The sequence below is a fragment of the Excalfactoria chinensis genome, chromosome 1, assembly GCF_039878825.1.
Source record: "Excalfactoria chinensis isolate bCotChi1 chromosome 1, bCotChi1.hap2, whole genome shotgun sequence".
NCBI lineage: Eukaryota > Metazoa > Chordata > Aves > Galliformes > Phasianidae > Excalfactoria > Excalfactoria chinensis.
The window spans coordinates 62813628-62840450 of record NC_092825.1 but is presented as its reverse complement, the minus strand read 5'-3'; the positions used below and the strand labels follow the sequence as shown (position 1 = coordinate 62840450).

The 26823-nt window shown below is 39.5% G+C and overlaps 2 protein-coding genes across 13 annotated transcripts in view; one reads left to right on the top strand and one right to left on the bottom strand.

The window, feature by feature from the left end:
• SOX5 (SRY-box transcription factor 5) overlaps window positions 1-26823 on the bottom strand; it is a 642538-nt gene that overhangs the window by 203809 nt on the left and 411906 nt on the right. For all 12 annotated transcript variants that reach the window (XM_072349118.1, XM_072349139.1, XM_072349148.1 and 9 more), the window contains one exon: window positions 21437-21647. In XM_072349118.1, coding sequence (XP_072205219.1) covers window positions 21437-21647 — 211 coding nt within the window. The remainder of the gene's footprint in view (window positions 1-21436; window positions 21648-26823) is intronic.
• On the top strand, window positions 14600-16316 carry LOC140260213 (uncharacterized). The gene has a single exon (XM_072352291.1). The coding sequence runs from the start codon at window positions 14829-14831 to the stop codon at window positions 16314-16316; it is 1488 nt and encodes a 495-aa protein (XP_072208392.1). The 5' UTR covers window positions 14600-14828.

Genomic DNA, 26823 nt, shown 5'->3' with positions numbered 1-26823 from the left:
CAACAGCTCTTTCCTCTTGCTCTGTTAGTCCTCAGCATAAGGAAGGTAAACCAAAGAGCTCACTTGCTGGCTTACAGTATGCCTGTCCTCTGGGCTGTCATAGCAGTATCAAAGCACGGCTGGCACCTTCAGTTTTCATAGTTGAAAAGAAAGTATTCAGTAAGAATGCTTCAGAAAATGTTTGATTTGTTGATATCAAAAGCCAGGAGAATCAGAGATATTCTCAGATACAACATTAACCCTTGCCAAAAAGAAGAGAAAGAAAACAACCCATGGTAGCTCTCTTTTCAGCCTGTATTCTCCTGCAGCCCCACAGCACCGGAGCTCCCAACTCCCTTTTCCCCAAACAGACTGGTGATCTGTATAGGCTAATGCACTGTGCCAAAAGAAACAGACCAAGTCTGAAATACACTGCATCTATATGTACTAATCTCAGAATCTCTAGTCCTCTTGTAGAAGTTATCATACAGGTCAAACAATTTACCTGTGCAAATGTAAATATTCATGGAAATTCTGCCAGGAAAAGAGCAGGCCCTATACGTAATGAACTTAGGCAAACCTGAAGTCAGCAATGATTGCCTAGACAAGCACAAGCTTGGACTAAAAATTGTCTTCATTTTGTTCCACAAGCAAATTCTGACACTTTAAAACCTAAGTCACGTAAACTTTCCTTCAGAGGGTACACACTGGATACTAAACCAATTTCAGTGAAGCTATGGAACGCCTTGTGATGGGCTGCATCTGAGTTTTACTACTGTAACCTAGCCTATACATTAGGAGGATTCGCTGCACCACCAGAACGGCTGTTGCCAATTTTGCCAGCTTTACATCTATGCCAGGAGAGCTATGCTAAAAGGACAGCTACACCAGTTTGCACCAACTGCTAGGGAGTAGAGCAAAGAACATGAGTGTAAGAAAATAGAAAAGGCTACTACATTTTCAAGCACTGACCTTTTTCTGCAAACGAACCTAGGGATCTCTGGTACATTATTGAAACATTGGACTAATATCAGAGGGCATTTTCCCTGTTATTTTTCACGTCCATGAACCTCTGCATCTCTGGACCCTGGCCAAATCTGGATACAGTACTGCCAAGTAACATGTTCTCCTGACAATTCCAATTTGGCTGGTGGTTGGAAGTGACAGAAATCCCCTGAGAAAACCAGTATTAACGATAGCTTGCTCCCAAATATACAGAAACGAGAACCTTACTGTCTACCAAGAAAACAAGAAACAAAAAATAGAAAATACTTTAAAAATTGGAAAACATCTGAAAGTGGGGGGGGAGGGGGGTTGGGCAAGGGGGAAAGGAATAAAATTGAGAGAATGAATGTTTGAAAAATGAAGGAACAACCCTCTACACCTTGCAAGCAAACACCAAATGAAGTAGCAGCAGTGGTAGAAACAGCAGTGGAAATACTAATGATGATGATGTCACAAAAGCACCGTCATTATCTATTGCTTTTATTCACATTTCATTCTTATGCATTTTTAAAACTCTGTCCACATTTTTATACCACTCATTCCCACTAATACTAACAGGAAATAAATAAATAAAATCGTGATTTTTTAAGGGTTTTTCAAAGTTTTCAGTCTACTGGGCATGCGATGATAATTGCTGTTCTGTTCTGCTTAATGATAAGAGTCCTTTCCCCACACAAAATAAGAAGCAGTTTCTTCTCCGCTTTTTATTTCTTTACACAACTCAGAGGATCAAAGAAGATAATTACAAACAATGCCTGAAGAATGGCTCAGTTAATGTTAATTTATACAACAAACTAATTACTACCAAATGGTAAAAAAATCACATGTGGAAGTTCCTGTCTCCCACGCACACAACTAAACCAGCAGCCATCTGTCTCAGCCTGGGAGCTCTCAGTGACAACTGAGGAAAGAAAGGCAAAGGATGGATCCAGATACACTAGCTGCTGCTTCTCACACAATATCATGGCATTTAAACACCAGGTTCTGCGTGGTGAACTTCGCAGTGGCATTTTTTTCCCCTTTCATTTATAAAACAAACAAACAAACCATGGGTATCTATTATTACCTTTCTATCTCTATTTTATCTCAATCCCCAAAATTTAAGATCAAGTCTAAAATCTATCTATCTATCTATCTATCTATCTATCTATCTATCTATCTATCTATCTATCTATCTCCCTCCTGGGAATTTCTGTACACTACTCTTTAAAAAATTCTTAATGTACTGCCTATCAGTAATGTGAGGTGAGACAGTCTTTGAATTTGATAGACATCATGACAGAAAAATGTGCTTTTTTTGTTGTTTTTTTTTTTTTTTTTTTTTCTGTTTCAACGTTTTCTCACCACCTGAGAAAGCAATTTTCTCCAAATCCTTGACAAATCAAAGCCAGTACAATCGTTAAACACCTTTATGGGATGCTCATTAAAAACTGACAGGGAGAAACTAGCTGGGGACAAATCCTGAAGCATTTGTTCAGTTTAAAATCTCATTGAATTTAATAGGAGTGTTACTTTATTGAGGACTTCAATACCAGATCCTTTACATGAACAAGTACCTTGGCATTTTGACTGTTAATTATTCTCTGATTAGCTTGCACCTAGTGAAACAAACTGAACGCGGTATTATTCTCTAAGCCCTGTGTATAAGGAATCTCAACTCCAATATTTTCCTCTCCCTGTGAGATCAGAACTCCAACAGTCATCAAAGAAAGCGCTGCGCATGAAGAGGAACAAAATATCACAGTTTAGATTCACAGTACTGACTTCCAAGGAGAATTTTTTTTTGCTAACAATAAAAACTTACAAATCTTTCTAAGTGTGAACATAAGGTAAAATTATTGTACTATGGAATGACATCTCATTTAGACAAGGGCCCACATTGCTTGTGTGAGTCCCACACCAATGCCAAAGTGCCACCATATGATTTCATTACAAAGAAATGAGGCAGGATAAGGTAAAGATGAAAGAAGATCTTTCAGTAAAGATTAAATGTCTCTGAATTTGTGTTTCTGAACATCTCCCTTTTGAGGAAGAAATAATATGTTTCAGATGGCCTGAAATGACCACAGAGGAGGAACAAGTGTCACAGCAATTTAAAACAAGGTCCTTGCAATCTCATATTCATGAAGTAACACGGTCATTATTTCTACACGGCACTAACAGTTTCGACAGTTTAAATGAAGTAAACAAGAAGAGATCACAAGAGAATCTACACAACGAAACAATAATGCCTAATTATTCTTCATTCACAGACCTTCACAGAATCACGACATACAAAATTGTACAGGGGAATGATTCTTGCACACAGCCAAGAAGATAACATTTTACACAACAAAATGTATTCACTGATGTGAAGGAGGATGAAGGAGTTTTCCTGTTGCTCAGTCCTGTTTCACTTGATTTTCCTTCTACCGTTAAATTCTACAAATGGAATCCTAAAATCCTTAGTAAGGATTTTACCTTGTTTCGCTATGTTTTCACTTTTATTTTAGGTGCATGTTATCATTAGCTAGTGTTAGTGTATACAAACAACTGGACTTCACTGGAACAAGTAAAGCATGAAAGCTCTCAACAAGGAGTTGGCGTGTGAAATGAACCTCTGAGTACTGTATGAGTGAGTGGGATGAGACAAAAAAAACCAACCCAACAAAAAAAAAAGGGGTCACTCACTACAGTGAGTGTTGCAAAAAAATCCTGGATCTGTAGGGTCACTTCACATATCTTACAGCCCTTGTTCTGTGACCCACATCAGGCCTCTTCCCTCCTCCTTCACCCCAAGTAGCCTCAAGCAGCTCTCACAGCCAAAAGTCTGCCTCTAATTTTAGTTCCTACTCCTGGCACATGTGGTGTCCTAGATCACTGAAAGCCTTGAATTAATACACTAAGACCCAGTATTAAGCTAAAGAACTGACAGCTTTATGGGATGCACTCAGCCTGTGAGGAAGGATACCTGGGATTGCCTGAACAACCACAATGTCCACTTCTAGAGGTAACAAAACTTTGAAAATAATAATGGTGAGTCTGAATAATAATAGTGAGTTTGAAAATAATTAGTGAGTCAAACAGACCCCCACTCACTGTCTTGATTGATTCCAAGAGCACATCCTAAAGAAAAGTTTGAATAATACTAACACCTCTGGTAAAGAGCTGTACTCAAAAGCTTGCAAAAGTCCCCTTCCTCTCCCTTTCTTTCTCCCATACTGATGTCTGTTTATTCAAATGCAGGAAGCATCTTCTTTCTTTTCCTCTTGCAGCTTTTTCACCTGGTTTTATGTCTACCAAAAGAGCTGAAGCAGATGAATTAAAACATGGTCATACATTGCATCTCATTTGCTCCAGACAAAACTTAGGGTTGTAATAGCTGGCAGGTTTAGTCTGGTTTCTAGTGAACGTTTATAATGCTCACTACAAGGAAATCAATTGTTAGCAAAGATGTGAGAAACCAAGGATGAAATGGAACTGGCAAGTGAACTCTATCCCTAGCACTTCCATTGCAGTTTGTTCCACACTGTATTTGTGGCATAAGGCCAGGACAAAAGCAACAACCAACAGAAAGAATTGAAATTACAAAAGTTGGGAAAATTTTGCCGTCTGATAAGCACCTCTAATTTTGTTGTTTATTCATCATCTGTTGGCTTACAATATTTTAAAATATGTAAAAATCCACTGTGCACTGTATTTCCCCTTTCAAGAATTGGTCTAGCAACAAAATACTTGTAAAAAATGGTAACATACTAATATGATTGGCATCTCAAAAGGACTGCATTGCTTTTCAGCAAGAAGACTGGGTTATAGCCTAATACCCTTCATCATATGTATTACTCATCTTCTAATTTTATGGTTAGCTATAGAATGAATCCCAGTGACGGATTCTTAATTTCTCTGAACTTAGATAAGTTGGCCAAACTTGTGAAAGGAAAATGCATTTTGCCTGTATGTACATCCCATACCCCAAAGCTTCACAGGAGCTGTGAATCTGTGAATCAATTAGATGACATAGCAAGAGGAAATGCACAAAAAAAAAAAAAAAAAAAAAAAAAAAAAAGACTTAAAATAAAATAATCTTCAGTAAAATGTCTCCATATTTAGTTAAGCAGTGATGCTGATTAAGGCTGTACATGAGCTCAGTGTGGAATCCAGAACTGTTGCAGCTGAAGATCATTAGCAAAAGACTGCTGTCCTCTAGTTTCATCTTCATATATTAATTTCACATAGAAAAAAAAGGAACTATTTGGAAATACACTGCTTTATTTAAGCCTAGTTTATAGACATCTCAGCAAAAATACATTAACATGCTTTACACTTTGCAACAAGAGAGTGATCTTATAGGATTTGTGTGAATACACAGTGATGAGTAGAGCTGAAAACAGTTTTTCTGCTTAGTTGTTGACTTCTTTCTTACCCCTCCCCAACTGCCCCCCTTGGTGCCTGACTCTGTGGGGTAATAAGATGCTCAGTTACTAAAATGCAATGAGTGTAGTAGAAAAAACAGGAAAATAAATAAATAAATAAAAAAGGTTTAGCAAGAAAAAAGATCAAGGATGCATACAAAAACTGAGAGGCTTTTTCTTCTTGATCTTTGTCTCTAGTCTATTTATTCACCCTGAGATTGTGTGGCCTAATCTGTAGCACAAAGCTAATGTAGCATTCCAAACTGTGCTGGAAAAACAGGACACTTGGATAACCACTTCCAAGTTAGGAGAGACACCTTCCTTTCTGATAAATTACTTGGACACCAGTAGTAGTAACTTTGGGGCTTTAGGGTTTTAGCTGTGATCATTCTTGCAGGGAAGTGGAATAACTGTTGTTTGTTTTTTGAGGTGGGAACAAAATTTCCCCTTGCGCCTATGGGCTGGGTTTTTGAAACTGCACTTGACAGAGAGATTGAGAAAGGGCTTATGTGTAATGGCCAACTAGCATGTCCTGCATACAACCAATTGCTTACGATTACAGGCATGGATGAAAACACTGTTGAGCTTCGGATTCTCTTTTTGTCCTCAGCTCCTATGCCTCTATTATTTTTTCAGAGATTCAATAATTTAATTAACTACAGCTAATAGGCTCCACTCAACAATTGAGGTTCCTATCCTTCCCTGTGTGTTGCTGTGTGCAAACATGTATTCTGAATTGCTTTTTCTGTTGAACAGGGAATGTCTGGCTTTCCCAAAGGCCTGTGAATTTTTTTTCCCACTCTGTAGAAGGCAGTACTTCATATACTTCCAAAAGGTAAGTCTGGGTTCATCATACACTGTATTACTTGGATTCAAGCAACTCACCATCTAAGAAACGTTAAGTTTGTAGTAATTCATGACTTCTCCAGACTTTGTTATTGTTACCTTTATTCACGTCTTTTAATAACGCTCTTCCCAGAACAAGCACAATTCCTGCCTGTTTAGGGATAAAAATACAGTTCATGCCAGGTTCTTTACAAATCCTGGATCGGGCCAAACATTGCCTTCTTCAAGCTTTTGCTGTACTCAGCAGAATCTGTGAACTTATATTTGAGAGCAAAACTTGGCCCACTGTGTTTTGAAGAGTCTCTTAATCCTCCCATGCATAGAAGCAAATCAAGATGAGATTCCTCTCAAGCACAACAAACCCAAAACACAAGCCACGCTGCTCGCAACAGGCAAACCAGGAATTCAACTTCAGACATGTAGTTCTCTCTTCCTTCCTCTGACTCACATTGGTAGAAAGGAGAAAAGGGCATTGCAAACATTAGGCCACAGGATGGGGCCTACATGGGGCCAGCTGGAGAGGAACCCTGAAGAGCTTTTTCCCTTCCTTTTTCCCAGCATCAGGGCTGTGATATGCAGTGGCACATCAAATGTCCACTCTGTTGGCTTTGAAATTTAACATTTTCCCCAAAGTTGACCATTCTCCCCCTATACACAGCAATTCTTTCTAGCACAAACTTCAGAGCAACTTGTCCTATGCACGGGGTGCAGCAACCCCGTGCTGCTATCCTTCTGTTGGAGGCCCTTTTGTTCTGGGGAGGTGTGTGAAGAGGAGGGGGAGGAAGAAAACAGGTGGACCTCTGCACTGATCACAAACGTTTGGTGTGGGAAGCAGGGTGAGAGAAAGGGAACGAGAGATAGAGATAGATTAGAGGATAACAAAACTGGAGAGGAAGATAAACAGAGCCAAAAAGAAAAATGTCCTTTGTTCAGTTAAATAGCTTTCTGCTCCCAAGCCCTTGGCATGACTAATGCCACGCTGTGGTGTGTAAACCTCTTGGGCACATAACACAAACAAAGCATAACTCGGCCTGAACAAACAAAGGCCCAAGCAACAGTGATTGAATTCATTTTAAAACAACAAATCAATTCTTCCCTATTAATGCCCTAAATACCAGCGTAGGAGCACTGTCCTGTTGTAATAAACAGCCATGTGTTCAATTACCGTCTGTTTTCCCAACTACTGCTCTCTTCAGTAATTACACCATGCAATGCATTCTACATTGACATTATATTAATGTGCTGGGAGGAGATATCTTAAATACGAATTAAATCAAGGCTAAACATCTCAGAGTCACACAAGTGCTAACAGCGCATTCTTCAGAAGAAAGCACAGACCCATTTTTTTCATTCATTCATTCCCTTTTCACCTTGATCCTCTGGCTAAATCAATAAATAAAATGTGAGCTTGAAAGAACTCTGTTGCCCCAAAAGGTGCCACAGAAAACCTTGCATAAGCTCTGAATGTCTACTTCACCCATGCAAGCTCAGTGATCAGTAAGCTGTGTTTCACAACTATCAACCTATGACATATTGGTGTTACTGCAGTAACAAAAATCCTTCAACAATAGGCAGGTGACAACAAAGAAACGCCAGAGAAACAAAAGCAGAAAACTTTCACAGAAACACAGAAGAAGTTTCAGAAAAGGTTTCTTACCCTTTTGCAGAACTGTCAAACAACTTCTATTGACTACTGAACAGCACACAGCAAACAGACCAAACAAAAGGTATGATGAAAGACGTATTTACTTGTACAGGGCTCCTTTTCCCCCACCTCAACCTTTCTTTCCATTTCATCTACACCCACACTGCAAGGTTTGCATTGTGTTGTTAAATAACCAATAGCAACCCCGATGAAACAGTGGAAGGGTTTCTATGATGCTGTCAAGCACCAGACAGATGCTTGGCAGTGTCAATATGGTTCTTTACATTTGGGTTGTGCCAAGATTTGAAATGAAAAATAAAATAGGAATAATAGTATTACTTGAAAAAAGAGAAAGATGGCAACGAGTTAGTGCACAGACGTGCAAAAAATTTCTAAATCAATGGAGTACCACCCTACCTGCTGGGTTTTACTTCAACAGTTTGAACAGTTATGGAAACAGATAAATAAAGCTTTGCTTTTTTGCCTGTGTCTTGGATTGCAACAATTTTAATAGAAAGCAAAATCAAATTGTGGGGGTGTAATGACTGCAGATTTGCAAGCCCTCTAGAATTTACCCATAGGTTTCCGCAGTAAAGGCATGCCAAGTTATGTCTAGCATATGAAGTATGATAAACTTCCAAAATCTGTTTCAAAGTAAAATGCCCTAGGAGATGCTGCAGAACTTTTCTGACGGAGGCTTTCAGAAGACATGGAAATCTGCACATTTGGAGGAAATCAAATTTTGAAAGCTTTTCTGACTAAAAGATTACAGTTTACCCTCAAGACCATAATGTATAATGTTCAGAATCATTTATGTGTTTTTATAACAACTGCTCATTTGTTCTCTTTAGGTTATTAAATACAAAACCACCCCCCAAAAATCTTTCCAGGCTTTGAAAGTCATTCTCATTCGTCTGGTATTTTCTTTTGTTTCAGCTGCCCAAACAAATCAAAGGAAAAGATGTTTCCACCTGACCCAAAATGTTTTATTTAATTCTAATTGAAATGTTTTCATTTCTCTTTCTCATTAATCATCTTAAACATCTAAAAACAAAAAATATCATTTCCAATGAAACATTTTGTCTAAAAATGCCGATCGTTCCAACTTTTCTAAAATTTTTGGCTAAAATTAACTTGTTGAGTTGCTAAATGGTATCAGCTCTTGATTACTACATAATGCATTTGATTTTGTTGTTTGTTTTTTTTTTGTTGTTGTTTTTTTCCCCCACCTCTCCTTTAGCCCGAATGCTTCTTGAAGTTTTACATTACAGCAAAGGAATCACACACATGCAGCACGTTTTCTCCTCGAGCAATACAGAAACCACAATACAATGAAACTGGAGAAGAAAAGATAATGAGTGCAGCTCTATCTTTGCAGCACAGCTTATTTACTGCATGGGAGACATACATATTTGTGCAAAAGTGGCAGCACTCAAACTACCTTAAAAACACTGCTGTTAAGTAGACGCATAACTAATAAAAGTAACCAAGGGCTTCAAACTTCAGAGTGTTTTTACAAGGCTACTTCATTAGCTAAACAAGCAAGTGGGAGTTGCTGCAAATGCTGCTCCTCGCTGTACTAAAGGCTTTCCCTTGCTTCTGGTAAACAGAAGACATGAGACAGCCGTGTGAACAGCTCATGGCACAGACTGCCATCTGAAGCCAGGCAGCCCATACGATCACTCATCTTAATCAGCTTCAATAAGCCAACCCACACGCTGGCCACCACTCACGGCCGCTCCCTCCCTGATCACTCTCACATCATTTGGCCACATTTTCTGCTTTCTCCCCACATCACACCGTTAAGCCAGCACATCAGGAGCCCTTCAGGTCTCCATCCTTTGGGCGCAGGTGGTGGGAGAAGCCTGAAGTGAGCTCTCCAGTACCTCTAGTGCCAGCCGTGCCTCCTCCACGAGCAGCTCTTATTAAAAAAAAAAGACCAAGTATCCACTAGAACAAAACCAAGCAGCCCTATTTAATTAGGGCAAGCGCTCGAGATCCACTTCTTCACGTTAAACCACACAGTCACACAAGCCTGGGAGGTCTGATTAATTTTAATATGCACGGTTGTGACAAGCGCCTCGGGGGTAAGGGAGAGAAAAAAATCCCACAAACCCCTCTAGTTCAACAAATAGGTTTCAGCTAAATGCTGTGCATGTTGCCCAGATTAGGATGTTACAATTCAACAAGGGCTTGAACCCTTAATATGGGGGACAAGAGGCCTGAGAAACAGGTGGCTCGCTCTTCATTCCCAAATAAATGACATCCCCAAAGCTGCGGCACAGAGGCATGCAGAGAGAGCTGGCACAATCCCTCATGTATATTTGTATATTACCCGACTGGGTCAGAGGTTTCTCCTGCAGTGATCTACGGCCTGCACGAAGCTCAGAAAGTTAATGGCTTTTCCAGTGAGGGGAAAAAAAGAAAAAAGAAAGAAAAGAGAGAGAAGGCAGACTGCAGACTGATCTAGCTGGAATACAATGGGTGCAAAAGGCAAATCAAAATGAAGTGGGGGTAAGATTGGTAGCGAGGTTTGAAAACACCTACTGAAATGAATAAGGGCTATTGAAGAGTCTGCCTGACTGGGGGAGTGAGGGGCAAACAGGAGCCCGCATCGTCACTGTGGTCTTAGTGAACCACTTATATGCTACACTATAGAATTCAGGAAGTGAGAGAAAAGGCATTTTGCTTTGGCTGCTGCTTGTCTAATATTCTGGAGTGAATGCACCCCGGAAAAAAAATAAAAATAATAATAATTACAGAGGCCCATCAGAGAAGACTTTCATTACTTTCATTCTAAAGCAAGAGAGGGAGAGGGACTGCATCTTGTCTCCAAAAGCATAAGTTTCCTGCATCTCACTTGACTGTTAACGCTTTCTTCTGTGTTTAAGATGCTGTATCAGCATGTCAGGCGCCTTTCTGAAAGAAGAAAAATCCAAAAGCTACAAGCCTTTGAGGATGTAAGCATGAGAGACTTGGAAGAAATTCTAAGCAAATTTTGAACACATCCATAGAAAGACACTGCGACTATCGGGCTAAAATATCAGGAAGGAAAACACTTAAAAACTGAAGGTGATAAACGAACAAACTTCACGTTGAGCAAGTAAGAGCTGGCAGGACTTCAAACTACGCTACCTCTGTTCCAGAGTAAAAGCATTTGTTTCTAAAGGTTCAAGCCACCATGGCATTTAAGATTTAAGAGTGCAATTTCTTTGCACAGGCCTATTTCATAAACACCATCTTTTTTCTTTGTTTTGTTTTTTCTTTTTTTTTTTTAATCAGAAGTATATGAATGCTCATTTCCATATGGCAGCGACTTTGAAAGAAATGCATGGAAGTTTAATGCTGGCACACTCTTCAAGATAAGACATATTTTCTGGTGACAGACTGTGTAGATGAACATGGAACCACAATGGGTGCACTTGAAACATCCTTCCACAGCAGCGGGAGTGTATGAGCAAAACTTAAAAGTACTCAACTGAAAATTATCCTTGTTCGTCCTTCAGTAAAGCAGCATTACAAAGACTCTTTGACGTGTACTTTGACAAAGGGACAGTGAAGAACCAAATGAGAGAGACTCAGACCTCAACCAATAAGAGTATCTTGAGGCTTTTCCCCTGGATCTGTTCACTTTAAGAAATAAAGACATGATTTAAAAACCGGAGTCTGCATTTCAAAGAACTCTTTTCTTGTGTCCATTAATGGTCTGCTCAGGAATTTATGGCTTAAGAAGAGGAAGATCTCTTGATTTCTTTACATGATAAGGTGATTAAAAGTTTGATAATATTAGGAGATATTCTGGGATCTTATTTCAGCTAGAGAATTTGAATTCAATATGGCTCACTTTCATAGACCACAGAACAGCTTAAACAACAGCCATTTAAATTACCACAGGAACAGGTGTTGTGATTTATAATGTAAACTTAAACATTAAACACAAATAGACGTTGGAGGATGCTCAGAAGACAGAAATCATACCCAAGAGATCTTTCTCATCACTTTCATTCCAACAAAATAATTACTTATAGTATTACAGTATACTACTATACATGAGGATCTAATATTCACACAGCCTGTTGAAGCCCTGCAAACACATATACTATCTGCTTTCTAAACACTTGAGATTAATTGTTCCTGCTCAGAAGACCTAAGGACTAGCAGATGGAAATTCTGGAGTAGGAACAATATTAAACACTATATATACATAATTCTTGTGTGAGCGTGTTGATATAAATATTTACTTATAAATATATACTTTATATGTATGTCTGTGCATATGTATTTATAGGAAAGAATCAAAGTATTCATTTAAACAGCACAACAGAATTGTCAGAGATTCTTATTATAGAAGAATGAGCAGTACAGATGAACGAATGCACACCCTCATATGTACAATCACTGTGGTCAAGCAGATGTCCATATGATCCCTTTTATCCAGAGTTCCTCCATATTCTGTGCAATAATACGGATCTTGCTTCAGAAGACACAGCTCAGACATTATAAAGACAAACACAGATACACAACCTGTTGAAAACATTTAGAACAAAACTGATAAAGACAAATGATTTTTAATTAAAAGTTTAGACAGAAAGAGCCAGTGAGCACTCCTAAAAATAGGAGACAGCTTGTTTGCCTATTTTTTTTTCCAGAAGCCAAGTCATACATTTAGAGCAAAGGCTACGCAGATTTCAGAGATTTAATTTTCCAGAAGCACAGGCCATGAATTAAAATACAGCTATCCAATCCCATTAATAGTGCAAGAAAAAGCTAAGTGGCTGCTTTGGTCTTTGCTTTCATGAACTTGTGTCAAGCTCAGTGACTTCAAAGAGATTTCCATTTCATTTCTACAAATGAAGAGAACAGACAGACAGAGAGTCTCTGCCATCCTCTGATGCCTTAAGAAAACAGAAGAAAAACATGCCTGTATCTCATTCGCCTAATGATTTTAGCTGCAAAAGGAATCCCATGGTCGGCAGACGACCCTCAGGGCAAGGGCTTGAGGTCTGTCACAGTATATAAGGCTTCTCCAAACCCACTCCATTATCTTCATTATTGTATACCAGGAATAAAAGGGGACTGACTCCTCTTCTGAAGTTCAAGTTAGAAAGGACAGAATGTTTCATTTAAAATAACATTGTGTGACTTCAGTAATAGGTTTATGCCTTTGGGGGCCTAAATACTAAAGCTGCATATAAGGATTTTCTGCAGAATTTGAGAGAAGAAAAATGAATGCTGTATTAGCAATGAGTAAAATTCCACAAGTTTTAGATTCACTGAAACACTCCATGCCTGTGTGTCAGTATGACTCATTGTCAATCATGTACTTTCATAAAGCAAAAGTAAGATGGCAAGTATACAGGGAAAAAAAAAAAAAATGGAGCATGGGGCTTAAGAGCTAAGTATAAATCCCTGTGAAAACCAAAACCATACACACATGCAAGGAAGAAAAGGAAGTGACAAGCTTTTGGAAAGTTCTTAGGAATTAGTAGGTAGCATGGTGTAAGAGGCCATGCTTTTTACATTACTGTCTCAAAGTTTGCTGAAATGGACAAGTTCAGGCAAATCCTGGCCAAGGTTCCAGGACTGCCTTTGTCTGAAATACACAGGAACCAAGGTTCGAGAAATCCCTTTGTTTAGGAGATTGACAAGTCCGGGAGCTATGAAAGGGAGATAAGATACTGATCAATGGCCCTTAAGTGGTCTTTTTGTGTTGGCCTATCTCAAGGAAGGTGGCCATCTCTGAGGACTAATGGCCCTTAAGTGGTCTTAAGTGGTGTTGGCCCATCTCAAGGAAGATTGACATCTCTGAGGAAGTATAAAAAGGGCACGGACAAACCACGGTGTGTGGGTTTCTAGGTATCTGACCTCAGATCCCTCCACCGTTGTCCTACTGCTGCCTACTATCTCTTCTGGGAGTGCTGCTCGACACTTTGCTTCGTGGGACCTCGCTGCCCGAGATTCTGCCTCCCAAGACCTCGCTACTCTGACCATCTTCTCTGCGTTTCATCGATCTGCGGCCTGCTACTTCGCTGCTGCTCTCCCCTACGCTTATTTTGCCCCGGACCAACGTTAACAACGTGCTCCAGGACGCTGCTGCTTCCAGGAGGTGACTATTCCCCGCTTTAACGTAATTCTTGCTCTTTTCTACCTTTTTCTATCGCCTACTTTCCCTTCCCCATCACCCTAATTTTGGCATTCACCGCTCTCCCTTCCCCATCCTCTCAATTGTTTATTATTTCTAATAAACTGGTCGGATCAACATTTGAATGTTCTTCTTCTTAATCTCACGCCGGGCATAACATATCAAAAGAACCTTTGCCTCACTCCTAAATTGGAGCGAGACATTTTTATTGGCGTAGTCGGCAGGATACTCGTCGTGAGAGTGTTGTCCTTCCAGTTTCTCTAAAAACTTTTCTGTCTTTTTCTCCTGGAGTTGCAAGGAGCGATTGTTTTGATAACTTAATTGGACGTGTGCACCTCTCCAGGAAGACCGCTCCACATTCTGAAACTTTCTTTCTTACGTGTATATCTCTCGGGGACGAATGAATTAATTTTGACTCTTTGCTTTTGTTATACACGTGTGTGCCTCCCCGGGAAGACTATTTTGCATTGTGGTGGTTTTTTAAGTATCTTGTGACGTACCTTTGGTTTTAAAGTTTTGTGTGTGCGCCTCTTGGGGAAGTGATGTGTGCTTCTCCAAGAAGTTTATTGCTTTTAACTTTTGTTGCTTGAAGGTTGAAGTTTTTCGTTGTGGCTTGACAGGATAGCCAGGACCAATTGAGGTGTTTGCACTTTCTTTGGAAGTGTTGATTGAGTCGTTTGGTCTTTTGTGTAAAGGAGTGTTTTGAGCAGTTGTTGGTTTTGTTAAGTGTTTGCCTCTCTGAGGAGATAAGGAGTCTCCTCCTCCCTCAGTGTAGATTTCGTTGCCTGTAGATTTTGTTGTGAGTAAAATTACATTTGATATGGAAGGTGAAAATATGTTGTTTGATATCCTTGAAAAGCACGCGTCTCGGCCATCGTCATCAGGGATGGACTGGGCACGTGAAAATTGGTATAACTTGCAGGCTGTTTCTGACCGTATTTGTGTTTTACAACATGGGGCTCGTACCCGAGCCGGGAAAGGCAAATCATTTATTTGTGCAGTGCTCGGTGCTGCTTTAAAAGCAGCTGTGGAGTTCCGAGATCAGCAGTTTGAGGCGGAAAACCGGACTATACAGTCGTTACAAGAAACAGTTAAAACAACCCAGGAACTCGTGAAAGCCTTGCAAAACCAAATTGGAAATCTAGAAGTACAATTGGAAAGAGAGAGACATAATTCGGCCTTGTTACAAATGGCTTTTAAGGAAATTTTAACATATAAAGATACGGGTGACACTGATTTTCATGGTACACCACAAGAAAAACTGTATCCTCAGGAAGAACTAAAAGAAGCGAAAGAAAATTTTAATAAGTTTGAAACCCCAATAGCCCCTCTGCGCCCTCTAATAAAAACAGAATATACCTTTGATAATGGAGAGGATCTGGATCCTCAAATGAATGTTAAAGAAATTCCCTTTTCTGCCACTGAATTAGCTAAACTGAAAAAAGATTTTAGCCGCTCTCCAAGGGAATCAGAAACAGAATATGTATGGAGAGTCAGCTTAACTGGTGGAGACCAAATAATGTTAACCGAAAAGGAGGCTGAGGGTTATTGGGGGCCAGGAGTATTTTTGACTACTGGTAATAACCGTGCTCCCTGGTCCCTAACACAGAGGGCTGCTTACTGGGCTGGTGGTCTCAACCCTTTAGAAAGGGGAGACCCTCTTGCTATTAATGGGACAATTGACCAATTGGTTGAAAGTGTTCAAAAGGCTGCCTGTCTGCAAATGATGTATGACAGGAAACTGCAGCCACGGCACGAATCCCCCATGATGATGCCTGTTGATCCTGAAAGGATGACTCCTTTAATTAGGGGGCTTCCAGAATCGCTGAAACCTATTGGTATACAGTTACAAGGTAAAATACAGGCCATGTCCCAGGGAGAGAGAGCTCGAGCTGCTTTAGAAGGAGCTAGTACTTCAGGCTCTTTACAGTCTGGTTTTAAGGTATGGACATGGGGGGGGGTTGCCCAAGAGTTGATTAATTATGAAAGGAAATTTGGGCCCGTGGCTTCTACCAGTAAATTTGAGCCAAAGGGAGTAAGGCTTGCAGCAGCCACCCTTGCTCCTAGGCCACCTAGCCCGAAACTTAATAGAATGGAAAAGGTTTCATTGCCAGTAAGAACAGGTAGGCGAAACATTGCTCACAAACGTAATAGACTGTGGACCCTGGGCCTGCAAAAGGGTATTCCTCGAGATCTAATGAATGGACTATCAACAGATAGGCTCGAGATGCTGGTGACCAGTTGGCCGACTAAACTTGAGACCCCAGTTCCTAGTGTCCCCCCCCACAGTTACAGAAGAGATACCTGAGAAATTGGGAAACTGATTCCTTCACCCTCCTCAAGTGAGCTAGGGGGGGGGGGGGGGGGGGAAGGGTGGATGTTTGTTAGAAAGCTCACAACAAAAGGAGAAGATTCTCCATTTAACACCTTCTGTCCCAAGGCCTCACCACTCCTACCAGCTACCCCTGTGAGTCACAATACAGTTAAACTGATAAACTAGGGAAACACTGGCCAGCCTGTGTCAATTGACTCAGCTAACCTGAGGACAATTCCCCTAACATTAATGAAATACCTTAACAAGAATCCTTGGAAGGCTAAGGACACCCCTAAACAAGGAATGTAAAACATATTCTCACCGAATTGTTCCCTCGTTTTTTTTAATTGTATTAACAAAGCCCCAAAAGGGCAAGTTGTTGTCTTGTTTTATTTTTCAGAAGATTCCCGTGGGACACTGACTGAACAGAATGGCTTATAGCTGATTTTAACCATTTGTGTTTTGTGACAGAAAAATTGAAGATGTGATCATGCTAGAAGCAATAATATTATGTTTTGGTTTGTTGTGGGTTGTGATTGATATCAGTCCTTGGATCTGTTAAAACTTCACAATTTGGTTCAGATTTTTGTTTTTTCAGATCATCCTGGCTTTCTGGTACTTCCTGCACAGTGGTATAATTCCTTCTGACCCCTTCTTTCACCCCTTTTGGTTAAACTGATTGTGATTTGCATGTAACTCCTCCATGGTGTTTCCAAATTATTAACGAATTGGGAAGTGAGCAATGGGACTCATCTAATATCTTTTAGATGTAGTCACAAAAGTAAAATTTATCATAAAACCCTTTGCACTGATGCTTTTCAGTAACACATCAGTTCAGGAGTTCCATCCAAAACACAGTTGTTGGAAAGTGTCTGAGTTTTGACAAGAGATGTGTATGTTTCTGGGATTACTTTTATGATTTGTGTTGTCGCAACTCTACTGTTTCTTCCATGTATGATACCATGTTTATCTATTGTGTGTTGTCGCAACTCTACTGTTTCTTCCATGTATGATACCATGTTTTGTTCAACTTATTCAACATGTTGTATCTTCTATGTATTTTGTAACCTCATCAAGTGATGAGAAAGTCGAGCACATCCGTGCAACATTTGTAACCAAGCAGGAAAAATCCTTTGTAATGATTGCATGAAACATTTTAATTCCCCTGCCCTCTCCTTTTTCCCTCATGCTTACTATCTTTCTCTCACCATCCTGGATCAGCAGTGGTCCATTTTTTAAGCAAACTTTGAGTCACGGGGTGGTGTAAGAGGCCATGCTTTTTACATTACTGTCTCAAAGTTTGCTGAAATGGACAAGTTCAGGCAAATCCTGGCCAAGGTTCCAGGACTGCCTTTGTCTGAAATACACAGGAACCAAGGTTCGAGAAATCCCTTTGTTTAGGAGATTGACAAGTCCGGGAGCTATGAAAGGGAGATAAGATACTGATCAATGGCCCTTAAGTGGTCTTTTTGTGTTGGCCTATCTCAAGGAAGGTGGCCATCTCTGAGGACTAATGGCCCTTAAGTGGTCTTAAGTGGTGTTGGCCCATCTCAAGGAAGATTGACATCTCTGAGGAAGTATAAAAAGGGCACGGACAAACCACGGTGTGTGGGTTTCTAGGTATCTGACCTCAGATCCCTCCACCGTTGTCCTACTGCTGCCTACTATCTCTTCTGGGAGTGCTGCTCGACACTTTGCTTCGTGGGACCTCGCTGCCCGAGATTCTGCCTTCCAAGACCTCGCTACTCTGACCATCTTCTCTGCGTTTCATCGATCTGCGGCCTGCTACTTCGCTGCTGCTCTCCCCTACGCTTATTTTGCCCCGGACCAACGTTAACAACGTGCTCCAGGACGCTGCTGCTTCCAGGAGGTGACTATTCCCCGCTTTAACGTAATTCTTGCTCTTTTCTACCTTTTTCTATCGCCTACTTTCCCTTCCCCATCACCCTAATTTTGGCATTCACCGCTCTCCCTTCCCCATCCTCTCAATTGTCTATTATTTCTAATAAACTGGTCGGATCAACATTTGAATGTTCTTCTTCTTAATCTCACGCCGGGCATAACATATCAAAAGAACCTTTGCCTCACTCCTAAATTGGAGCGAGACACATGGCTTCCTACAGGGAACATGACCCAAGGGCTTATAGACAACAAATCAACATAGAAACCACTTATTCAAACAGTGATTCTTCCCTTCTCAGTGTATGTGCGGGTTCATGTATGTACTCACACATGTGCATACATACACTTGTGTTTATGCACCTTGGGCAGTACGTTTCGTAAGACAGTAAAAATCCTCATCATTTATTGACTAAATGTACTAAGTGTTATCTTACTTTCTAACAAACATAATTTAATAAAACCATTTGCCTTACATTAACAGTCCGACCTGAATCAACATTTTGGAATACCTCACTTATCCTCAAAAGAAAAGAGAAGCCCTTCCACTGATTGATGGGAGGTTTGGATCAAGACCTAAAGCTGTCTACCCAGCACTTCTTTTTTCAGTTTTGAAGAAACAGTCCATTTGAAAGAATGCTTCACAAGCACTTTTCCCACAGTAATTCAGAAGTCAATTTCTAACGATAAAGACAGAGCAAACACAGACCATTGTACGAGTTAAATAATATATAAACTTCTGAGTACATGGAGGAATGGGAATCTGGCTCTTATCTGGTCTTCGAAAGATCCATGGGAAATTAATTTAACTAAATCTCAGTTGCTGGTGTAAATGTTCCCTTTTCTTCCCAAAGAGAAATAAAGTATTGTATTATTGTTGTTGATGTAATACAGCAAAGCTTAACCAAAATTGTTGGTCTTACCCTACAAAGCCTCACAAACAAGCAAGACTAAAAATTATTACTGAAATACACATTTTGAATTATTGCCTATGTGTACTACCACAGATTTCCACTTGTATCTTATCTTATTCAAAAGGAAATTCACTTCTGTGCTAATTACCTGACCAGCAAACAGTGATGACTAGCATCTGTACTACAGCACTATACGAAGAAGACATGGCAACAAGTAGAGATGAACTGCAGCTCAAATAGAAAAATCATTGTACTTGTAGTAGTACATAATTCTTTTAGGGAAAGAGACTCATATCAGTGGAGATATGAGAGTCTCTTAAAAACAGTCTTACCATCTGTACCCAGAAGTATATATTTTTTAATTAGCCACTCTGAAAACAATCATGTTGACTGAAGAGAAGGGGGAGGGAAACTTGTCAAAATGATGTATTTGTCCCTCACCACCTTTCAATGCTCTTATGCAAGTCTAATTTTCTTCCTAGCCAGCTCACCTCTCTGGCCTCCTTTTGTTTCATGTTCTGCTTCCCATTCTCTTCTAACTTCTGAACTTTTGTTAATTCTCTTTTAAGGAGAAAGGGGAAAAAAAAACCACAAAACAACCTTTCCTATTCATTTTTTTTTTTCTTAGATGGAGAGTAAGTAGACATGAATATGGCACCCTCATAATGATTTAACTAGGGCTTAATGAAATTTTCATCACAACCTGCTGTTCATTTTAATGGCCTTTGAAAGACAATAGAACAATGGCCAGGGGGAAGAAAAGATTTTCTGTTGCATGCATTTACAAAGCCCAACATTTGGTTGCTCCCCCTCCCCTCTCTTCCAATCTCTTCACAAAGCTGTAGATCTTTTGTTTGTACTGTATATTTTCATTTTAGTAGAGCTGCGATAATGCACGAGCTCTGTAACCATTCTCATGGCTGTCTGTGGCCTTTCCTCAATGGAAGCTGTGCAGCTGGTACAACCTCATACTCAACACAGAAGCCTCTGCTCTTTCCTCTCTGAAATAGAAGTCTGGTCTGCTTTTCCTTCTCTATACTATATTCAGAACTTTTCTAATCAAGAGCACAAGATGGGTCATGGCACTGGCCATTAAGTCAGCGTAAACTTGAAATGAAATGCTTATGATTATACGCATTATCAAAAAAAAATAAAATAAAAAATGCTTAGACAAAGACTTTGTTTCCCAGCAGAGCCATACTGTGTGTTCCAGTCAAGAAGAGATTAATTTACAATCCCATCATGCTCGCATATGTCAGAGTGTGACAATCTTATTTTCACTCCAGTATGCAGGTTCTCCTAAAATTTTCTTGTAGGTGCTGTCAGTTCATACTTAAACACTGAGGTGGCCTTGAGGGCCATGCTTTTAAGCATTTGAAATAGATTTCTACAACAAGAAAGGCAGGTGTGAGTAAAAAATAATTGTTATTATTGTGCATTAGGGAATAAGGCTCAGTGAGTTCATAGAACACCAACTGGTCTACAGACTCTTGGGAATCCAGCTGTAAATATGCGTGCTAGATAGTCATGGAGAATACAGTGAGAACCTTGCCATCCAGTCAGTGGTTAGATTCTACCCCAAAAGGACAGGAACTGAAAATCTTATTTAAAGTTGCTCTGTAGCTTCTCAGAGATACGACGTTGGGTCTTAGTCTCAGTCCACAGAGCACAAATGGCATTAAAATTGACTGGACTTCCAAAAAAGAAACTGATTCTCAAGAGATGACCCCTATATTCCTGGGCTGAAACTTGCTGGCCGGAAGCAACACTCTCTGTGCTGTGCTTGTTTGTATTATACCCTGCATTACAGATAAATGGGGAATGACATGATGCAGAAATTCCAAATTTAACTTCTTACCTTTCAAATAATGACATGCCTACCAGATAATTTCACACAAACACACACACACAAAAGACACTGTTGATAACACTGTTTTTGATCTAAAAATGGCGGCGGGGGAGGGGGGGGAGTGATGTAAATGACCCCCGAACTGTTAAAATTAAAATGTTCATTGTACCCATATTGAGGAGGTTAACAGGATACTGTGTCTACTGCATCTGTGACAAAAAGACCGTATGTCAGACAAAGCCTCCCATTTGGGAAAAGCTAAATATATTAGCTATGATGGGATACAGTTAAAATTTATCTCTAATGTAGACAAGAACTATGAGTTCTTTATTTCAATTTTGCTGGCAAGAAAAAGTAAATGGAGCAGAAAATAGGAAGATTAAAAAGTGTACATATCCAAAGAATCTGGAGAAAACCAAACAGAAAATTTTGGCCAGTTTCCCAGGCCTTACCTTCTGGTTCATTTTTGATGAGCTCTTCCATTTTTCTTTGCTTAAGGGTGTCTACAACATCCGCTAGGCTCCCTTTGCGCCTTTCAGGGGTTCCCAGAGCTGTGCTGGACAATGATTCTCCACTCTGACGCCCACCTTCTTCTGCCTTCAAGGGTGAGGTAGATGAGTTGTGCGGGGCAAATGAAGACATCACTTTATTGCCATCAACTTCCTGAAAGAAGAGAAAAATGAGATGAAACATTTCTTTCTTTTCTTAAGAAAAGATAAAAAAAAAGAAAAAAAAAAAAAAGATGGAAAGAAAGAACAATCCTTTGTTCTTTGAGTTCATTGCTGTTTGTTCTTCTGTTGAAACCTTTAAAAAAGCATGCAATGCTTCAAAAACACCCAGAACAAAGCCTATCCATAAAGCATAAACCAAGATTACAGGCTGAAGTGAACAAAGATCAGCTGGCAAGAGAGAAACATAAAATACAGTTTTTCCCTAATTGACAAGAAGTGTTGTACTTGTAGGTTTCCTAATAACAATGATATTGATTACCTTTAATTGTTTGTTCTTTTACAGCTTTCTTTGGAAAAAAAAACTTCAATTCTTACAAGGACCATTAATTTCCTGACTTTATAAAGTACTTAATGCCATGATGGCTAGCTGCTGTAAGAAATGAAACAGTAATCAAATATTAAATGCCCTTCATCGTATGACTTGTTTTAACACACAGTTCAAGTAGTTCTCCTATCTCTAAGGGATGAAGCAATTGTTTTCTGTCTTCTCATTTTCTATTTCCCTCTTTCTTCTTACACCTTCATTTCTTGTAGAGACAATATTTTTTTCACAAAGGTGGCTCTAATGACTTGCACTGGCGGCACAGTAACAAAACTCTACAGCTTCCCTGAATATACACACAATCCTCCTCACGTGAGAGTCCACAGAGGTCTACTCATTAATTTTAATGGAAACCAAAACTGGTTCCAGATCTTCAAACTCGCCTTCATTAACGTGAGAGTGTCCCCCTCCACACCTCCTCCAACATAAAGTGACGTTCTCTGCCCGTATTCCTTTTCCCTTTTATCTCTTATATCCTTTTGTACACATTACTAAAACCCATTTTTTTTCCCTCTGCTAACATATGCCATCTATCTTGCAGAACTTAGGCCAATGTCTCTAAACAAAGCTCGCTGCATAACATAACACTGCAAACATTAGCAGATTTTATTTTGATCAGATTCTCAAGACTTCTGTTTTTTTCATTATTTTATCTTATTTCCTTACACCTTTTGCATTCCAGATGTTTAATTAATATTATTTCTGAAAAAGTCATTGGATCATCTCGTGATCTGAATTACAGAGTTGGTTCGAAGTGTCTTAATAATTTTCACATTGATTTTATTTTACAGAGTATGAAGAAGAGGCATTTTCCAGTTTTTAATTTAGATTTATGTTGCATTTTTATCTTTTTTTTTTTTTTTTTAACTTCTCTAATTTTTACTATCTCTGGTTTCCTAAGCTTCAATATTCCAGCAAAAAAAAAACCAAAAACCCACAACAATGAGGCTTTTCATGACTAGACCGTAAACTGCTAAAAGAAGATCTCAATAAAATTTGCATGAAGGAACATGGAAGATATAAGCAATGCATTTGTTTTTCAAAGATTGCTCCATTTTGACAAAAAGATTAGTGCTAGTTAAGATGGCAAAAAGATTACCGCTGGTTAAGAAAACTTTTAGTGCAAACAATTTTGAGCAGCTTGAATGTGTTATACTAGTGAATAAATTCCCTAACAGAATCGGATTTAGCTGAGATTACAATCTGGGCCATCATATGCCCCAAAAGCCAAACCCAGTGATGTTAATGAGAGACTTTCTACTGACGTCAATGAGCTTTTGACCAGGCCCCAAAAAATTTTCCAACTCAATAGAAATGCTCTTCTTTTTCTTGAAACTCCCTCCACTTTTGTCACACAATTGAGATATTACTAGTTGTTTACAGTGAATGTCAAAAGTGAGTCGTAGTTGAATGTTGGTAGTGGTGGTGTTGTTTTAATGTATAAACCCGAGGAAACAATGTTTTTTAATACTGATCTAAATGAGCAAAATAGCAAACTTGAGGATCTGTTCAGACTTTATCTAACATTCAAACCTATTTTCACCATGCAGTACTTTTTTGTTTTTCCTACAAACAGTGCCAAAAGAGGAAATATCCTGAAAGCTGCTTTCTGGTTCACACTTCAAAGACAGATAAGCCAAATACCATCCTTAGTTACAGCTTTTAAATCCACCTATACCATCAATTATTTATAGAAAAAATACAGTCCCTTATGTTCCCAGCTATTAGCTTTCCAGAATGGGCACTGAAGACACAAACTTGTGCTTCTCTATACGTCACACACTGGACACAAACACAAAGGAATTACAACAGCTGCCTAAATCTAAGAAATTATCACCATTTTCCATGCACATTTTGTGGACAGGTAAGTGTTTTCATGTGTAGAAATATAATCCGTATATACGACAAGTTCACTATAAGAGAAGAAAGAATATAAGAGCTGGGGGGACATGCAAGTTAGTAGAAGGTGATTTTTGAACTCTCAAACTGCTTGGGTTTGAAACGGACTCCGTGAGCACTTTTAGGATCTCTAAAAATTTGCTGCCTCCACTCTGGGGTAGAGGAACTGTGCAGGGTAAGGACAGAAGTGCAGTCTGTGAGTACACTCAGCTTCTCATTCTTTAAAATGTTCTCAGCAACCATCTGAAAAGTCACGTTTGTTTCACATTTCACTTCCCTACCTGTGAAATGGGCACAAAACAACTATTTCCTTATAAACTAAAGGTCTTGGAATCACAAACTCAAAGCATTTTCATAGAATCACAATTAAGAAGACTCTATAGCTGGACGGATAGGAAAGGGAAGTGATGTGAGCACTTTTTAGAAGATAAATTATATATTCAGCAATATATCTAAGTAGTCAACTCCAAAGCAAATTACTTCCCTAGACTGCTGTTATGTGCGCATGTATGCAGTGCCTGCGTATCACATACGTGGGCTATTTATACACTTGTGAGATTTAACATACACTCCACTTAATCAAAACATATACAGTAGGGGAACAGCTGCAATCACATCTCAGTGAGCTAAATTACAGTACACCAGTGAATTATTCATTCAAGAAGATCTGTAGCAATCACACATTCATTGCGTGATTTGCAATCTAAGAGGAATCCTCTTCTTTCCTTAGCAGGGGATGAGTGTGCACATCAGCTGCTGGTGGCGATGAGAGTCCAACATGTATACTCTAGCATATCAGATCAAGAACGTGCCTTCCCTACTTGTCCGTGATTCTTTTATTTCCATTCAGAAAAACCATCTGAAATGCTCAGCTATTTTCTTGGCTTTCAATTTCCATCCCCTTGGTTCATTTTGTTCTTTCTTAAGTCATTATTGGAGGTAGTGAAAAATGAATTTCAGTGATTCTGGAACAACACTAAAACAACAACAAAAAACAACCCAACAAAACAGTATACTTCCAAATAAAACTTACTTACTTATGGCTACGTAAAGCTAAAAAACTTTTAGCGAGGAACTTCCTCTGCAATGAAGGACATGAATTTAACCATTCCCCTGAAAACACCCAGAGAAATCCCTAATGGCAGGAAAGCTATCCCAGCAACAGCCTAACCTTTATCCCCTAGAACGAAGGTCCCCCTAACAAGTGAGATTTAACAAGTTCCTTTTTTGAAAGAACAAATTTGCACAACTCTTCTTTAGTTACCCTAGAGGAAAGCAACAATGCTGTAACAAATTGTATTAAAGGACCTAAGTATCTACTAGTGGCGTGTTAAAGCGAAGTCCATAAAGCCACACAAAGCTCTCCAGCTCAGTCACCAAAAGGGGGAAAAAGCCCATCACTCTTCCTGAAGCACAGCCTCCCTCAGCTGCAACTATTTCACCTGTTCAAGTGTGATTACACTGCAGCCTCTGGCTCCGTTAATCCCAGAGTGGTTTGATGCAGTCAGCAGCTGCTCCATGGATAGGGATGGTTGCTCATTTATGCTGCAAATTTTTCTGCTAATGCGAGCTGGCACTACATGTCCCAAAACCCTGCCCTGGGACTATACTCACCCACACCTGATGCTGCTGTTTCTTGGTTTTCCCACTTCGGGACGGCCGACCGACCTAGAAAGATCCTGTTGGCTGAGACAACCCAGTACCTTCTTTCCCCACAATAACAAAAAATGCCAGACCTCGCTTTCTGTCTTCTGCTTCCCCCTCAAGCTAGAACCCACAGGAAGACTTGTCCAGTTGCAAGAGAGTTGCCGCTGTATCGCCAAACAGCTTTCCACCTATGAAGGAAATAACTCTTCCAAGGTTTAATGATAAAACAGGCTTCTGCCCTTTCAGGATGAGGTCAATAATCTTCCTTTGTTAATCTTGAGCAAGCTTTACTTAATCTAGCCCCCTTGTCACCTTTGTGATTGACAGGAAAAGTCATGTCACTGGACAATGGACTTATCCTCACTGAGCAATATCTTTTTTAAAGATTACACAATGTTACCCTTGCTCTCATAAAAAGTGCAAACATTTTGCTGTTAAAGGATCCTATTCATTCCAACTGTATCTTTCAGATTTTCTCTGGGTCCAGCAGAGACCAATTTCAACTCTAAAAAGGGACAGCAAAATGCTGAATGAAAAGAAATCGGTTGCTCTTAGTGAGATCTCCAAAGCATCATTTAGTGCCCCAAACTGATGTCAACTTCTTCATCCTACCTAGACAAGCGCTTTATTTCTGTCTGCAATTACACTCAAACCAACTGTTTCTGTGACACTAAATTTTTGTCCCAAACCAACCAGTATTCGAAGCAGAAGACAACAATATTCGAAGCAGAAGACAACCCTAAACTAAGTCTGAAACTGTTAATTATCACCATATGGTATGCAAGGAGACAGCATCTGCAGCGAAAAAATAAAACATACCACACAAAAAAAAAAAATAAAGTATGAAAATCAGGCTTTTGGCTTTGCAGCCAAGAACACCTGGAATAAAATACTTGAGTCTTTAAAACTAACACTGATATTGTCTGATTCTAAGAAGCCTGTGATCCCAGAAGCTACCCAACAGGTTCTTTTTTCAAAGCTGGAATTTTGCCCAATCTTTGCTCTTTTATAATGTGTAAAGAAGACATGAAAGCATTATTTTTTTTTTTGCTCTGCTTTTTACATTGCACAGTTTTATAGTCTCCATAGTGACCAGAAAGCTGATAAGAGTGTGACATAAGACAATCAAAAACCAGAATGCTTCACACTTTTGAAAACAAATGATTCTTGAGCAGATTAGTTCCATTTGCTATTTATTTTCATTTGTTTTAGTTAATAGATATTATTAATTCCCTGAAAG